The 18,948-nt window shown below is 43.2% G+C and overlaps 1 protein-coding gene across 1 annotated transcript in view; it reads left to right on the top strand.

Moving 5' to 3' along the window:
* Nucleotides 1-95: 95 nt before the first annotated feature.
* The window catches only part of galnt11 (UDP-N-acetyl-alpha-D-galactosamine:polypeptide N-acetylgalactosaminyltransferase 11 (GalNAc-T11)), a 27,398-nt gene continuing 8,545 nt past the window's right edge, over nt 96-18,948 (top strand). The window contains exons 1-7 of the mRNA XM_028569035.1: nt 96-226; nt 1,960-2,216; nt 6,126-6,249; nt 7,250-7,416; nt 11,196-11,321; nt 13,904-14,153; nt 17,329-17,446. Coding sequence (XP_028424836.1) covers nt 1,994-2,216; nt 6,126-6,249; nt 7,250-7,416; nt 11,196-11,321; nt 13,904-14,153; nt 17,329-17,446 — 1,008 coding nt within the window. The 5' untranslated portion in view covers nt 96-226; nt 1,960-1,993. The remainder of the gene's footprint in view (nt 227-1,959; nt 2,217-6,125; nt 6,250-7,249; nt 7,417-11,195; nt 11,322-13,903; nt 14,154-17,328; nt 17,447-18,948) is intronic.

Consider the following 18,948-nt stretch of genomic DNA (forward strand, 5'->3'; position numbering starts at 1 on the left):
CAGAAGGAATCTGATGAGTTTTATTGTGAAAGTCCCGAGCGGAAGTCTCCTGGTGTGTGTGTTGTGTGACTTGATGTTTCTGTGACCATCTTCCTGCAGCTCCAGTCAGAAGTCCTGCAGAAATCCTGCAGATTTAAACCTCAGCTGCTAACGGACCTGTAGCCCGACGGCAGGTCCCTTCAGCTGCCGGAGTGCTGCTGAGCAAACTGCCACAAACTACAGAACCGTGAGTAGAGTTCAATTAGGAGGCTGGAGAGTCGGATATAATGTAAAAAATCTATTTTTGGTGTAAACTAAGACCCCGTAAAGCTAACGGTATGCGCACATTCCAGTGAGTTTAGCTAACGTTTTCTTTGGCTAACTAGTTCCATTATCGGACAAGCCCGTTTATAGTTATTATATTATATTATATTATATTATATTATATTACATGCTCAACTGTTCACATCATCATTAGCTTTTAATCCTACAAGGATACATGTCTGGTTTACTCTGAATGTTGCTTATCTACAGAACGCTATCCGAATCTACGTTTAAAAACCGGGCATTTTAAGGCTAAATTACAAAAACACAGCGATCCGCTACTTAATACAATTGATTTGTGCCTATTTTTTTAATTCCCCACGATCCTCTCCTTAATACGGCCACAACATCCATTCAAGTTTAAAATCATGTGACTTTTTATGATGCGTTCACACTGCTGGCGTTGCTATTCAGAGTGCATATTGTTGTGTGTAACAGGTGAGTTTATTCTAAAAGATTTAAGTTGAATAGAGAGACAAATGGCTGCTCTCTGACGTGAATGTAAGCGGAACAGCAGAGAAGATGCAGCTGAATCACAGACTCTCTTCGCCTTTACGACATTAAATGTGGAGCTTGTTGTAACTACGGGCAACCTTAAATCGGCTGATTTTTCAATGGGGTTTGGCGTCCGCTGCTTGTCTGTTTTAACGTCTATTCACTATCATTTGACATTAATAATCAGCTTCACTTGTGACTGTGACACTCCAGGCAGATGAGTAACTTTATAATAAGTAAATGGTTGACGTGGGAAGAATTATTAACAGGACAGCTGACACACCTGTCCTCACTTCTCCTCTTAAACTCACCAACCAGATTATATTTTACTGGTTCAAACTGGCTCAACTTTCTGATCAGAGGGACAGACATGAAAAGAGATACTGTCATTTATTTCTCTCTCTGCCTGTCTGTCTGTCTCTCTCTCTCTGTCTCTCTCTCTGTATCTCTCTCTCTATGTCTCTCTGTCTCTCTCTCTGCCTGTCTGTCTCTCTCGCTCTGTCTCTCTGAGTCTCTCTCTCTCTCTGTATCTCTCTCTCTCTCCCTGTCTCTCTGTCTCTCTCTCTGCCTGTTTGTCTGTCTCTCTCTCTCTCTCTCTCTGCCTGTCTGTCTTTCTCTCTCTCTCTGTCTCTCTGTGTGTCTCTCTCTCTCTGTCTCTCTCTCTCCGTCTCTCTCTGTCTCTCTCTCTCTCTGCCTGTCTGTCTGTCTCTCTGTCTCTCTCTGTCTCTCTTTATCTCTCTATCTCTCTGTCTCTCTCTCTGCCTGTCTGTCTGTCTCTCTCTCTGTCTCTCTGTGTCTCTCTCTCTGTATCTCTTTATCTCTCTGTCTCTCTCTCTGTATCTCCCCTTTTCTCCCTCACCCTCCCTCCCTGTCTTTCTCTCTCCCCCTCTCTCTCTGTCTGTCTCTCTGTCTATCTGTCTCTCTGTCTCTCCCCCTCTGTCTCTCTCTCCCTCCCTGTCTCTCTCTCTCTCCCTGTCTTTCTCTTTCCCCCTCTCTCCCTCTCTCCCTGTCTCCCTCTCTCTCACTCTCTCCCCTATCTCCCTCCCTCTCCCTCTCTCCCTGTCTCTCTCTCTCTGTCTCTCTCTCCCTTCCTGTCCCTCTCTCCCTGTCTCCCTCTCTCTCCCTCTCTCCCTGTCCCTCTCCCTCTCTCTCTCTCTGCAGCAGTGTGATGTAAGGCGATGCTCTCTCGGCCACCATGGCCAGTGTCACTCTGAGGTACTTCTGTTATGGCTGCCTGGTCACCTCGGCGACCTGGTCCGTCCTCCTCCTCCTCTACTTCTCTCTGGGGGCGGAGCCCGGCCGCGGTAGGACCCCCCTGCAGCACCGCAGCCAGCCAATCACCAAGGGCCTGGCCAACCGGAGGGCGGGGCATCGGCCCCTGCCGGCCAATAAGGCCGTGGAGCTGTCGCCAGAGATGGGTGAGTGGCTGTGGTGTGTTCAGGTGCTGCTAGGAGACTCTGGGAATGTTATAATCCTGCAGAGTTGTTTCCTCCGAGACCCTCAGAAGGCCTGTTATCTCCCGTACTGATGACAGCGACACGTTAGACACGTTAACATGCTGACAGCTGGATGCTCTAAGGTCTGTCTGTGTTTACTGGAAAGGATTCCAACAGGCTGCAGCTAAAGACACAGAGAAGATGTGTGTGTATCTGCATGCTTGCCTGTGTGTGTGCAGCTAAAGACACAGAGAAGATGTGTGTGTATCTGCATGCTTGCCTGTGTGTGTGCAGCTAAAGACACACAGAAGATGTGTGTGTATCTGCATGCTTGCGTGCGTGTGTGCAGCTAAAGACACAGAGAAGATGTGTGTGTATCTGCATGCTTGCCTGTGTGTGTGCAGCTAAAGACACAGAGAAGATGTGTGTATCTGCATGCTTGCCTGTGTGTGTGCAGCTAAAGACACAGAGAAGATGTGTGTGTATCTGCATGCTTGCCTGTGTGTGTGCAGCTAAAGACACAGAGAAGATGTGTGTGTATCTGCATGCTTGCCTGTGTGTGTGCAGCTAAAGACACACAGAAGATGTGTGTGTATCTGCATGCTTGCCTGTGTGTGTGCAGCTAAAGACACAGAGAAGATGTGTGTGTATCTGCATGCTTGCCTGTGTGTGTGCAGCTAAAGACACAGAGAAGATGTGTGTGTATCTGCATGCTTGCCTGTGTGTGTGCAGCTAAAGACACAGAGAAGATGTGTGTGTATCTGCATGCTTGCGTGCGTGTGTGCAGCTAAAGACACAGAGAAGATGTGTGTGTATCTGCATGCTTGCATGCATGCGTGCAGCTAAAGACACAGAGGGCGGCTGTGGCTCATTGGTAGAGCGGTCGCCTGCCATCGGAAGGTTGGTGGTTCGATCCCTGTCCCTGCAGTCCCATGTCGAAGTGTCCTTGGGCAAGACACTCACCTAGAGTTGCCGCCAAAGCTGTGCCATCGCAGTGTAAATGTGTGTGAATGTAAATGTGTGTGAGTGTTCTAGGGCTGTCCTCGACTAAAGAACTTCTTAGTCGACTAACACTTATAGGATTTAGTCGACTAATCGATTAGTTGATTTAATTGACAGAGCTGTGCTCTTTGAGAGGTGGTTAAGACTAGAAAAGCACAATATAAATGTAGTTAATTAACCATCTGTTAAACTGAGTTTCTCCACAATTAATCCTGCAAAAGCACCACTTTAAATCTTGTGTTTACCATGAATGTGCACATAAGTTTCTTGGAAATAAGTAATTAAGCATGAATAAGCATAAAAAATGACTAATGGACTAAAGAAATCTTAGTTGACTAAGACCAAAACGAGCGATTAGTCGACTAATTGACTAAGAGGTGGCAGCTCTAGAGTTGATCTGGTGAGCAGGTGGCACCTTGTACAGCAGCCTGAGCCACAGTGAGTGAGTGGTGAATGGTTCCTGTTCTATGGTAAAGCTCTTTGAGTAGATGTTGAGACTAGGAAAGCGCGATATAAAAACATTTAGATTTACACAGTGGACACTGCCAGAGAAACAACACCAGCAGGATGCAATGCTGCATTCAATGTAGTTGTAAAGTTCCCTTCTACCATCCAGTGCTTCTTCTTTTGTTGTGTAACAGCAGCTGAAAGAAGTTCCTGTTGGTACATTAGACATCTTAACAGTAAACAAGCCGGTCTTTAAAGTCTCTGCTTGTCACTTTGTGCTCTTCTGTTTTTGTCAGTTCAGGTTTGAAAAGAATTGCCTTAACTCCAGTATCGGGAACAAATCAAAATGATAGCTGACGCGAGGAGCAGTGGTGGTTTTAGACTAGAGATGGTCCGATACCGATACCAGTATCGGTATCGGACCATCTCTATTGCGATACTGCCTAAAATGCTGGTAACGGTATCGGGAAGTACTGGAGTTTATGCACTGATCAGATACCACGTAATAAAGCCCTAAAGAAAATCTACGTTAAAGTAGTTTATTTATGTTCTTTTTCCGTTATAACTGACTGTCAAACTGGAGAATAAAAGAAAGTTCTACGACATTCATTGTTTGTGTTTGTTCATGTTTCACAGAGAGTTTAACCTGAACCAGACCGACAACAAAGATAGAAATCATATCACATCCATACAGGGATAGTAGTATACAGCTGTTATAATAAAATATATGACACATTGGTATCGGATCGGTACTCGGTATCGGCCGATACGTAACTTCAGGTATCGGAATCGGTATCGGGAAGCAAAAAATGGTATCGGGCCATCTCTTTTTTTAGACCCTGTTTAAAAAGGTTTTTTAGAGTGAGAGTAGGTGGACTTGTGTGTTAGTGACAGAGGACAACCACTGACCGGTCAACAGGTGTAACTTCCTGTGTGTCTGTTGCTGATGCTACACACCTGGAGCCCCGTCTAGGAAAGTTACATTTTTTATTGATTGTTTACACCTCATTATCACTTCATTTGGTTCTGGTAGTCTATAAAGTAGGGGTGGGAATCACCAGAGGCCTCACGATAGGATATCATCACGATACTTATGTCACCATACGATATTATTGCGATTTTAAACATATTGCAATATCCTGCGATATATTGCAATGTATTACCCTTTTTTCCAACATCAAATTTTTCCCAATGTCAAATGATGTCCCCCAAAGGAAAATGTTGTCAACATCTGTTTTATCGAAAAACATAAATTTCTCTGTTTGTTCATCTCACTTCAATTTTATTGCTGCAAAATGGGATTGTCAGGCAGACAGACTGACCAACACATATATCATAAAAGATCTATACTTGGCGTCTGTGTATCGATACAGTATTGCCACGAAAAATATCGCGATACTACGCTGTATCGATATTTTCCCCCACCCCTACTATAAAGGGACATGTTCAATATTTTACCTTTTCTCCTCTGTTATAATACTAAATACATATATTCATTGTTATCCAGTGAAAGTACTGATGTAGCAGAGGGGGGGTTAACACTTTTGCGTGGCCCTGTATCTGTGTCCCATTCTCATTAGGGGCTGAGCCCCCCCCCCTGAAGGTTATACAGCGTTGCTTGGGGGTGTGGCTCTGCAGCTGACCCTGAGTTTGAGCTACGTTTTGTCTGTTTTATCAGTTTGTTGTGGATTTTATGGGACTGACGGGACTTTACATCTCATGTCAAACAAAGACCCACTCTGGTGTGTTGCTGTGGTCGGCCTCGAGCCTTCTCTTCACACCTGAAGGAGAGGAAGTCCTTACTGGCTGCTGCTACGTTTACACGGGGCCGGCTATTATCATAAACGGAGATTTCAACCTCTCAGTTTTCAGAAAAGTGTTCATTTACATGTACCCGTGTATATCCAGTACAGGCCAAAAGTTTGGACACACCTTCTCATTCAATGAGTTTCCTTTTTATTTTCATGACTATTAACATTGTAGATTCTCACTGAAGGCATCAAAACTATGAATGAACACATATGGAATTATGTACTTAACAAAAAAGTGTGAAATAACTGAAAACATGTCTTATATTTTAGATTCTTCAAAGTAGCCACCCTTTGCTTTTTTTGATAACTCTGCAAACCCTTGGTGTTCTCTCAATGAGCTTCATGAGGTAGTCACCTGAAATGGTTTTACCTTCACAGGTGTGCTTTGTCAGGGTTCATTAGTGGAATTATTTCCCTTATTAATAAAAAAGCAAAGGGTGGCTACTTTGAAGAATCTAAAATATAAGACATGTTTTCAGTTATTTCACACTTTTTTGTTAAGTACATAATTCCATATGTGTTCATTCATAGTTTTGATGCCTTCAGTGAGAATCTACAATGTAAATAGTCATGAAAATAAAAAGGCACAACATGTCTTTGTGTGTGTGTGTGTGTGTGTGTGTGTCTGTAGGGATGATCTTCAACGAGGCCGACCAGGAGGTGAGGGACACCGGCTACCATCGACACGCCTTCAACGTGCTCATCTCCACCAGACTGGGCTACCACCGAGAGCTGCCAGACACCAGGGACTCCCAGTAAGGAGCACCAGGCTGGGAGTGTTAGGAGATTTAACCAGTCAGTCAGTCAGTCAGCCCCCCCAACTCTCTCACACAGCCCCCCCGCCCCCTCCCCCCACACACACACTGGCGCCCCCCCCCCTCTTTTATTCAGATTTACGTCCGTCAAAAACTCAGGACTGAACTGACTGTTGACTCTCTGACTGACAGCTGGCTGTGGTGTGTGTGTGTGTGTGTGTGTGTGTGTGTGTGTGTGTGTGTGTGTGTGTGTGTGTGTGTGTGTGTGTGTGTGTGTGTGTGTGTGTGTGTGTGTGTGTGTGTGTGTGTGTGTGTGTGTGTGTGTGTGTGTGTGTGTGAAGCTGCTCACTAACAGCTGTCCCATGATGCTCTTTCAGTTCAGTTGAGCTTTATTGGTAGGAGGAGGAGTGAGAGGGGGAAACACCAGAGCAGGGGGAATGAGAGGAGGGAAACACAAGAGCAGGGGGAATGAGAGGGGGGTAACACAAGAGCAGGGGGAATGAGAGGGGGAAACACCAGAGCAGGGGGGAATGAGAGGAGGGAAACACCACAGCAGGGGGAATGAGAGGGGGATGAGCACGGGGAATGAGAGGGGAGTGAGAGGGTGGAACACCAGAGCAGGGGGAATGAGAGGGTAGAGCAGGGGGAATGAGAGGGTAGAGCAGGGGGAATGAGAGGAGGGAAACACAAGAGCAGGGGGAATGAGAGGAGGGAAACACCAGAGCAGGGGGAATGAGAGGAGGGAAACACAAGAGCAGGGGGGAATGAGAGGGGAAACACCACAGCAGGGGGAATGAGAGGGGATGAGCACGGGAATGAGAGGGGAGTGAGAGGGTGGAACACCAGAGCAGGGGGAATGAGAGGGTAGAGCAGGGGAATGAGAGGGTAGAGCAGGGGAATGAGAGGGTAGAGCAGGGGAATGAGAGGGTAGAGCAGGGGGAATGAGAGGGTAGAGCAGGGGGAATGAGAGCAGTGTAACTGATCCTGAGTCTCTCTGCAGGTGTCAGGTGAAGGTCTATCCCGCGGCTCTACCTTCTGCCAGCGTAGTGATCTGTTTCTTCAATGAGGCGTTCTCCGCCCTGCTGAGGACGGTCCACAGCGTGCTGGACCGCACGCCGGATGTCCTGCTGCACGAGATCATCCTGGTGGATGACCACAGCCAGCTCGGTAAGCTCTCATTCCTCCCTCTCATTCCTCCCTCTCATTCCTCCCTCTCATTCCTCCCTCTCATTCCTCCCTCTCATTCCTCCCTCTCATTCCTCCCTCTCATTCCTCCCTCTCATTCCTCCCGTCATCTTCATGTTCTCTAGCCGTGTTGGAAATAGTTCCCTATATACTGTATAGGGTAGTGCAGTGTTTCTCAAATGGGGGTAGGTGTCCCCCTAGGGTTCCTCCAGAGGACAGCAGGGGGTACCTGAGATATTTAATTAAATGTTTAATAGTTACGAAGCTGTTGTCCAGAACATTGTTCCTGTTCATGTAGTATTTTTAATTTTCTACCAAAAATGTGACATTTGTGTCTTCTTCTTTGGACCTAATCTATCCTTCCTTCTACTGTCCTTCTACGTTTTATAAGTTTCTCTCTTTGTTCTTCTTATGTCACTGTTTTTGGTAATATTTTGACCTGTTCTTGCTAGGGGTGGTAATTACCAGAGGCCTCACGATACGATATCATCCCGATACTTACGTCACGATACGATATTATTGCGATTTTAAAGATATTTCAATATACTGCGATATATTGCAATGTATTACCTTTCTTCCAACTTCAGATTTTTCCCAACTTCAAATGATGTCCCGAAAGGACAATTTTGTCAACATCTGTTGTATCTAAAAAGAAACATTTCTCTGTTTGTTCATCTCACTTCAGTTTTATTGGTGCAAAATGGGATTGTCAAGCAGACAAACTGATCAACACATATATCATAAAAGATCCATACTTGGCGTCTGTGTATCGATACAGTATTGCCACGAAAAATATCGCGATACTATGCTGTATCGATTTTTTCCCCCACCCCTAGTTCTTGCCTTCCTTCCTTCCTTCTTCTTACCATCTTTTTCCATGTTTTTGTCTTTTTTTTTTTTTACAGTTTTTGTCTCTTTTTCTCATCAGCATCTAAATGTTTAATAGTTCCAAGGCTGTAGTTTAGTAAATCTATCGCTGACAGCGCTGTGCTGGTCCTCTTTATAGAGACTTTAGTTTCTACCCACAATGATCAGCGCTGGTCAGGGGGGGGTACTGGGCTTAAATAAACTATTCCAGTGTTTCCTCTGTGTTGATTTGACCGTGGCAGCCCCCCCAAGGCAACATTTCTGCCCCCCACGGTATCAGAAACAGGGCTGCATTGTTAGAGTGCATGTCGGAGAACGCTGAAGTAGTGACACTGCAATAAGATAATGTCATTAATAGTGGGTTATTGTTATTTGCTACAGAATGCTTAGTCTATATGTCAAGATCAAAGTTGACCTATATAGTAACTCAACAAATACAGTTCAAGTCACAACTGAGGGGGGGAGTTCGGACCTGCCCCCACTGCTAAAAAAAAATCCTAAAGGAAACTGTATTCAAACGTGGTACATTAATGAAAAAGGTTAGAGAACCCCTAGTGTAGTGTGTTCTCCATGCTGTAGAGGTGTTTAAATTCATTCACTATATAGTCCACTATAAACCAGTCCTTCCAGAACAATGTGGAGTCCTTGATTATGAGGCACGTTTTCTTAAAGAATGTGATGGAATGTGCTATATATGATATTTATGCAATTTTATGCCATGAAATTGCGGGATTTCCCCCAACATCCTGCTTTGGCTGCTCTCGTGTGAAGTCAATGCAACATTTTTCAACTTTCTGCTGAGATATATTATGGGACTTTTTTTGCAACGAAAATGGATGGATTGTGACATCATGCAAACCCCGCATATTTTGCGCGGAAATCGGCAATTTATGCTGCAATTTATGTGGCAAAAGTGCGGCGTATTTGGAAAAATGCGCTCGCCCACATGCAGACTTTGGCTGATTATGCATTGAATGAATTATGCGATCACATAATTGCGTTTTTCTGGAGGGAGTGATTAAACTACTCCTGTTGAGACAAACAAACAGTAAAATAAATATCGTTGAAGTTATTAAGTGAACTAAAAGCAGCAGCAGATATAAACTTAACACTGCACAATGATATTAGCTGCTACTGATGTTACTAGGCTACAGACATTAGAAAAGTTGATTTTAGGGCGCCCGGTTGGCTCAGTTGGTAGAGCGTGCGCCCATATATAGAAGTTTACTCATCGATGCAGTGGCTGCAGGTTCGACTCCGCCCTTCGCTGCATGTCATTCTCCCTCTCTCCTTATGTCTTCATCTGTCCTGTCAAAAATAAAGGCTGAAATGCCCCAAATATAATCTACAAAGAAAAAAGTTAACTTTAACACAGACGGAGTGCGATATAAACCGGTGTTATCACACATTACCGGCGATGATTAGCTGAGTAGACTCTAACGAGGGGAGAAAGGAGAACATGGCTCTCATGAGTACTCCTCCCATAACTTTGATTTAAATAATTAAACTAAACAGATATATTTGTCCTGCATGGTGTCACACAACAAACTCCACATGTACAATACTCACGATTTCCTCACGAACGCACTAACCAGACAGACTGAAGAAAAGGAAGAAATAAAAAGTCTGCTGCCTCTCTAAACCCACATCAGACTGTAGTAACTGTAGTCCACCTGCGGGGGGCGTGGACAGGCTTTCCAACAGGCAGGATACACTGCTCGTTGTTACTACCCCACTTCATTTAAGTTTTAACATAAATACCAATAAAAATGACAAAAAGTGTTTTTAATAGAACATTTATTGTAAAAAGAACCTTATTAGAACATTACCATCTGCAGGTGTGTGTGTGTGTGTGTGTGTGTGTGTGTGTGTGTGTGTGTGTGTGTGTGTGTGTGTGTGTGTGTGTGTGTGTGTGTGTGTGTGTGTGTGTGTGTGTGTGTGTGGAATGGGAACACAAGCACAGGAAAGTTGTAGGAGTGTGTATGATGTCTTTCATCTCCTGGATGAAAATTAGACTCTTTCCCATTCATTTGCTATGGTGGTCATTTTTTACCGTAAACAAAAAAAAAAGTGTGACCAAGTTAAATAAATCACCCAAAATTCAAAGAAAGTAATCACAGTGAATGTTATGTGTTCAAATGCCTTCTGTGAAGGATATCATGAGAAGGTCTTGAGGCAATCTGATTTAAAAATGCCATATTTCTGGTACAGGGAATATTTGTAAATGGGTCATTTTTGACCAGAACAGTGTTAGAAGGTTAAAAGGCAACTGAGACTACATTGTGCATCTGTCCTATTTCTGATACCGTGGCGACAAAAATGACCACTACAAAATCACCATACAGGAAACACTGTGTATTGTGTATTAGGGCTGGGCGATATGGAGAAAATCAAATATCACGATATTTTTGACCCAATACCTCGATATCGATACCGCAACGATATTGTAGTATTGACTATTGGTCCTTTTAACAAAATATCTTCACACTTTGATTTTAGATAAATAATCATCAGTAATGTGGATATAATGACTAAGTGGGGAAATTGGGAAAAGTAAATCACTTTACTGTAACACAGCCTTTAAAACCAGGAGAAGACAACACAGAGGCCATATTACCATATCACGATATCCAGAATCTAAGACGATATCTAGTCTCATATCACCATATCCATATAATATTGATATATTGCCCAGCCCTATTGTGTATGAGTTGTTGATTGTGTGTGTGTGTGTGTGTGTGTGTGTGTGTGTGTGTGTGTGTGTGTCTGTGTCTGTGTGTGTGTCTGTGTGTCTGTGTCTGTGTCTGTGTCTGTGTGTGTGTGTGTGTGTGTGTGTGTGTGTGTGTGTGTGTGTGTGTGTGTGTGTGTGTGTGTGTGTGTGTGTGTGTGTTCAGAGGAGCTGAAGGACGACTTGGATCGGTACGTCAGGGAGGAGCTGCAGGCCAAAGTCAAACTGGTGAGGAACCAGAGGAGGGAAGGACTCATCAGAGGACGCATGATAGGAGCCTCACATGCTACTGGTATGTCCTACATCCTTACCCCCTATAATTATGTTCCCTACACCCTTACCCCCTATAATCATGTTCCCTCCACCCTAACCCCCTATAATCATGTTCCCTACACCCTTACCCCCTATAATCATGTTCCCTCCACCCTTACCCCCTATAATCATGTTCCCTACACCCTTACCCCCTATAATCATGTTCCCTAAACCCTTACCCCCTATAATCATCTTCCCTACACCCTTACCCCCTATAATCATGTTCCCTACACCCTTACCCCCTATAATCATGTTCCCTCCACCCTTACCCCCTATAATCATGTTCCCTACACCCTTACCCCTATAATCATGTTCCCTAAACCCTTACCCCCTATAATCATCTTCCCTACACCCTTACCCCCTATAATCATGTTCCCTACACCCTTAACCCCTATAATCATGTTCCCTACACCCTTACCCCCTATAATCATGTTCCCTACACCCTTACCCCCTATAATCATGTTCCCTAAACCCTTACCCCCTATAATCATCTTCCCTACACCCTTAACCCCTATAATCATGTTCCCTACACCCTTAACCCCTATAATCATGTTCCCTACACCCTTAACCCCTATAATCATGTTCCCTACACTCTTACCCCCTATAATCATGTTCCCTAAACCCTTACCCCCTATAATCATCTTCCCTACACCCTTAACCCCTATAATCATGTTCCCTACACTCTTACCCCCTATAATCATGTTCCCTACACCCTTACCCCCTATAATCATCTTCCCTACACCCTTAACCCCTATAATCATGTTCCCTACACCACGTTCCCTACACCATGTTCCCTACACCCTTACCCCTTATAATCATGTTCCCTTCATCCTTACCCCCTATAATCATGTTCCCTACACCCTTACCCCCTATAATCATGTTCCCTACACCCTTACCCTCTATAATCATGTTCCCTACACCCTTACCCCCTATAATCATGTTCCCTTCATCCTTACCCCCTATAATCATGTTCCCTACACCCTTACCCCCTATAATCATGTTCCCTACACCCTTACCCCCTATAATCATGTTCCCTACATCCTTACCCCCTATAATCATGTTCCCTACACCCTTAACCCCTATAAGCTTGTCCCCTCCATCCTTAAATGTCCCATGACATGAACATTTCTCTTTATGAGTTTTTTTAACATTAATATGAGTTCCCCCAGCCTGCCTATGGCCCCCCAGCCTGCCTATGGCCCCCCAGCCTGCCTATGGCCCCCCAGCCTGCCTATGGCCCCCCAGTGGCTAGAAATGGTGATAGGTGTAAACCGAGCCCTGGGTATCCTGCTCTGCCTTTGAGAAAATGAAAGATCAGATGGACCAATCAGGAATCTTCTCCTTATGAGGTCATAAGGGGAAAGGTTACCTCCGCTTTCTCTGCTTTGCCCCCCAGAGAATTTGGCCCCCATGAGAGAGAGAGAGACATCATGGCTTTCAAACGAGCAAAGTGGCAGTTGGTCAAGACCCCCCCTGGATGTAATCAGCCCCCCCCTCCCGTTTCAGTTTAAATAAACATGTTGTTGTGACCAAAGTAACCCTGGAGCCTGTCTGTCTGTCTCTCTAACCTGCCGGTCTCTCTAACCTGCCTGTCTCTCTAACCTGTCTGTCTCTAACCTGCCTGTCTGTCTCTAACCTGCCTGTCTGTCTCTAACCTGTCTGTCTCTAACCTGCCTGTCGCTGTCTCTAACCTGTCTGTCTCTCTAACCTGTCAGTCTCTAATAACCTGTCTGTCTCTAATAACCTGTCTCTCTCTCTAACCTGTCTGTCTCTCTAACCTGTCTGTCTCTAACCTGTCTGTCTCTAATAAGCTGTCTCTCTCTAACCTGTGTGTCTCTCTAACCTGTCTGTCTCTAACCTGTCTGTCTCTAATAACCTGTCTGTCTCTAACCTGTCTGTCTGTCTCTAATAACCTGTCTGTCTGTCTCTAATAACCTGTCTGTCTCTCTCTAACCTGTCTGTCTCTCTAACCTGTCTGTCTCTCTAACCTGTCTGTCTCTAACCTGTCTGTCTCTAATAACCTGTCCGTCTCTAACCTGTCTGTCTCTAATAACCTGTCTGTCTCTAACCTGTCTGTCTCTAATAACCTGTCTGTCTCTAACCTGTCTGTCTGTCTCTAATAACCTGTCTGTCTGTCTCTAATAACCTGTCTGTCTCTCTAACCTGTCTGTCTCTCTAACCTGTCTGTCTCTAATAACCTGTCTCTCTCTAACCTGTCTGTCTCTCTAACCTGTCTGTCTCTAACCTGTCTGTCTCTAATAACCTGTCTGTCTGTCTCTAATAACCTGTCTGTCTCTCTAACCTGTCTGTCTCTAACCTGTCTGTCTCTAATAACCTGTCCGTCTCTAACCTGTCTGTCTCTAATAACCTGTCTGTCTCTAACCTGTCTGTCTGTCTCTAATAACCTGTCTGTCTCTAACCTGTCTGTCTCTAATAACCTGTCTGTCTCTAACCTGTCTGTCTGTCTCTAATAACCTGTCCGTCTCTAACCTGTCTGTCTGTCTCTAATAACCTGTCTGTCTCTAACCTGTCTGTCTCTAATGACCTGTCTGTGTGTCCCAGGCGAGGTGCTGGTCTTCCTGGACAGTCACTGCGAGGTGAACCGTGATTGGCTGCAGCCTCTGCTGGCTCCGGTCCAGAAGAACCGGCTCACCGTGGTCTGCCCCGTCATCGACATCATCTCGGCCGACACGCTGTCCTACTCGCCCTCCCCCATCGTCAGGGGGGGCTTCAACTGGGGGCTGCACTTCAAGTGGGACCCCGTCCCCCCCGCCGAGATCAACGGGCCCGAGGGAGCCACCGGACCCATCAGGTAACACTCTGACCCATCAGGTAGCCATGGTAACCATCAGGTGACCATCTGACCAATCAGGTGACCATCTGACCAATCAGGTGACCATCTGACCAATCAGGTGACCATCTGACCAATCAGGTAACCATCTGACGCAGCTGGAGCAGCTCAACTAGAGTAATTTCCAAAAAATATAAATTCAGATTTTATTAATAGATGTATCAGCTGGAAGAGCTTCACAGGAAGTTAAAACAGGCGCGTATACGGTGTGTTTATGGTCTCATTTATATCATTTATAGATTATTATATAGGAGGTGGGGGGGCGTGGTCATCACGGTTTGAGTGGAAGTGATAACATATTAGTTCACCTGTTCACCTGTTGGTTTTTGGGCTTTGACAGGGGGGGGGCGACACACTTTCTGTTGACCGACGCACTAACGCACTTATTTTGACTCACAAAGTGACTTTACTTTTGGTAACTGCAGTAGTTGTATTTTACTCGTGGAGGAATAAATCATTGAGCGTGTCCCAGTGTGGTGATGCATCCCCAGTAGTGGAGGTAGCTGTGTGGGTGTGTGGGTGTGGCTGCCCCAGGGGCCCCGAGCCAATCAGGGGCCCCTGAAATGCTGCCGATCTTGCGTCACTTGACGAGAATGGGGCCCAAAGTGACACATTGCAGATTATTAGCTGAAATAAACTCATTACTGCATGATGAGCTCACATAGTGATAATCCAGCTCTTCTTATCAAACATACACAACACAGGCCAAAAGTTTGGACACACCTTCTCATTCAATGTGTTTCCTTTTTAATTTCATGACTATTTACATCGTAGATTCTCACTGAAGGCATCAAAACTATGAATGAACACATATGGAATTATGTACTTAACAAAAAGTGTGAAATAACTGAAAACATGTCTTATATTTTAGATTCCTCAAAGTAGCCACCCTTTGCTTTTTTTTGATAACTCTGCAAACCCTTGGTGTTCTCTCAATGAGCTTCATGAGGTAGTCACCTGAAATGGTTTTACCTTCACAGGTGTGCTTTGTCAGGGTTAATTAGTGGAATTATTTCCTTATTAATAAAAAGCAAAGGGTGGCTACTTTGAAGAATCTAAAATATAAGACATGTTTTCAGTTATTTCACACTTTTTGTTAAGTACATAATTCCATATGTGTTCATTCATAGTTTTGATGCCTTCAGTGAGAATCTACAATGTAAATAGTCATGAAAATAAAAAGGAAACACATTGAATGAGAAGGTGTGTCCAAACTTTTGGCCTGTACTGTAGATAATAGAGCCATGTCAGTTATATAGCGTGGCTCTGATTGAGCCCACTTGGCCTGTTCAGCACCAGCGCTGTCCAGCAGCTGTTGCTGTCCGTGGTGCTGAAACCTTCTCACTGGACCGGCAAACTGCTCTCTCTGTTCGTCAATACAAACTTGTCAAAACGTGTGGCTTTTCTTTGTGTTTTATTTGACGTATAGGCTTACTGGCTCAACAAGTGACACATTGTAACATGCATTGATCAGATATTTAATTAAGTTTTAATTTTAAAAGGACTTGGTAGCAGAGGGCCCCATGATGAAGCTCCGCCCCCACTGTACATAGAGTCTAGCTCCGCCCCTCTGCATCCCTCTGTGTTCAGTCCCTCGCGGCAGCTCTTTGTTGGCCCGCTTACAGACGCAACACGGTAGCTAAAAGTAATGAAAAATAAACCAATAAATCGGTAGAAGTACAGTCTATTAACAGTTGGAACATTCAGCTTCCCTCCCCAGTAGCAGTAATTCTTTTAACACATCGTAATAATATGTGATTAATAAATGTATTTCATGTGGTCTTAACCTCAGCGTTGTATTTGGGGAGCGATATTAAGAATCCATCTATGAACCACAGACATTATCATTCATTTATAGTTAAACCTCTGAGGGGAAACTTTAACACTGATTAGTATTCTTATTGGAGAATGTCGACTGACATTTTCAGGAACACATAGTCATGGAAATTTGCCGAAAAGTCATGAAAAAGTATTGGTTAAAATGCGTATGAACCCTGTTACCAGGAAATGACGAGCGGACTGAGTCTCTCAAAATCTGAGTAAAACCTTTTAAACTGACCTTTGTTGATCTGAAATGAAGACAGATTCAGGAACTACACACACACACACACACACACACACACACACACACACACACACACACACTGAGACACACACACACTGAGACACACACACACACTGACACACACACACACACACAGACACACACACACACACACACACACACACACACACACACACAGAGACACACACACACACACACAGACACACACACACACACACACACACACACACACACACACACACACACACACACACACACACACACACACACACACACACACACACACACACAGACACACACACACACACACACACACACACACACACACACACACACACAGACACACACACACACACACAGACACACACACACACACACACACACACACACACACACACACACACACAGACACACACACACACTGAGACACACACACACACACACACACACACACACACACACACACACACACACACACACACACACACACACACACACACACACACACACACACAGACACACACACACACACACACACACACACACAGACACACACACACACACACACACACACACACACACACACACACACACACACACACACACACACACACACACACACACACACACACACACACACACACACACACACACACACACACACACACACACACACACACACACACACACACACACACACACACACACACACACACACACACACACACAGACACAGACACACACACACACACACAGACACACACACACACACACACACACAGACACACACACAGACACACAGACACACACACAGACACACACACACACACACACACACACAGACACACACACACACACACACACACACACACACACACACACACACACACACACACACACACACAACACACACACACACACACACACACAAAGACACAGAGTCCCGACTGGCGGGCCAGGCTGTTGCCTTATTGGAACGGTCTATACATTGTGCATTGATGAAGGTGTACAGAGTTTATCTGATGCTGCTGTAAAGTGATCAGCGCCTCCTCTCGCCCCCCCCCCCCCCAGGTCCCCCACCATGGCAGGTGGTCTGTTCGCTATGAACAGGAAGTATTTCAACGAGCTCGGCCAATACGACGCCCGGCATGGACATCTGGGGCGGGAGAACCTGGAGATCTCCTTCAGGGTGAGAACTTCAGATAGAGCCTATGTTATATATTAAATTATGTTATGTTATATTATATTATGTTATTATATTATACTATACTATACTATATTATATTATTATATTATATTTAGGTTAGCTTCAGATGAAGCCTACGTTATATATTATATTATATTATATTATATTTAGGTTAGCTTCAGATGAAACCTACGTTATATATTATATTTAGGTTAGCTTCAGATGAAACCTACGTTATATATTATATTATATTATATTTAGGTTAGCTTCAGATGAAACCTACGTTATATATTATATTATATTATATTATGTTATTATATTATACTATACTATACTATATTATATTATTATATTATATTTAGGTTAGCTTCAGATGAAGCCTACGTTATATATTATATTATATTATATTATATTTAGGTTAGCTTCAGATGAAACCTACGTTATATATTATATTATATTATATTTAGGTTAGCTTCAGATGAAACCTACGTTATATATTATATTATATTATATTTAGGTTAGGTTCAGATGAAACCTACGTTATATATTATATTATATTTATATTATGTTATTATATTAAACTATACTATACTATATTATATTATTATATTATATTTAGGTTAGCTTCAGATGAAACCTACGTTATATATTATATTATATTATATTTAGGTTAGCTTCAGATGAAACCTACGTTATATATTATATTATATTTAGGTTAGGTTCAGATGGAGCCTACGTTATATATTATATTATATTTAGGTTAGGTTCAGATGAAACCTACGTTATATATTATATTATATTTAGGTTAGCTTCAGATGAAACCTACGTTATATATTATATTATATTATATTTAGGTTAGCTTCAGATGAAACCTACGTTATATATTATATTATATTATATTTAGGTTAGCTTCAGATGAAACCTACGTTATATATTATATTATATTTAGGTTAGGTTCAGATGAAGCCTCACGTTATATATTATATTTAGGTTAGCTTCAGATGAAACCTACGTTATATATTATATTTAGGTTAGCTTCAGATATATATTTAGGTTAGCTTCAGATGAAACCCACGTTATATATTATATTTAGTTAGCTTCAGATGAAACCTACGTTATATATTATATTTAAGTTAGCTTCAGATGAAACCTCGTTATATATTATATTATATTATATTTAGGTTAGGTTCAGATGAAACCTACGTTATATATTATATTATATTATATTTAGGTTAGGTTCAGATGAAACCTACGTTATATATTATATTATATTTAGGTTAGGTTCAGATGAAAACCTCGTTATATATTATATTTAGGTTATTCAGATGGATTTAGGTTATATATTAGATGAAAGGTTAGGTTAGATGAAACCTACGTTATATATTATATTTAGGTTAGGTTCAGATGGAGCCTACGTTATATATTATATTATATTTAGGTTAGCTTCAGATGAAACCTCGTTATATATTATATTATATTATATTTAGGTTAGCTTCAGATGAAAC

Source organism: Perca flavescens, chromosome 22 (genome assembly GCF_004354835.1).
Source record: "Perca flavescens isolate YP-PL-M2 chromosome 22, PFLA_1.0, whole genome shotgun sequence".
Classification (NCBI taxonomy): Eukaryota; Metazoa; Chordata; class Actinopteri; order Perciformes; family Percidae; genus Perca; species Perca flavescens.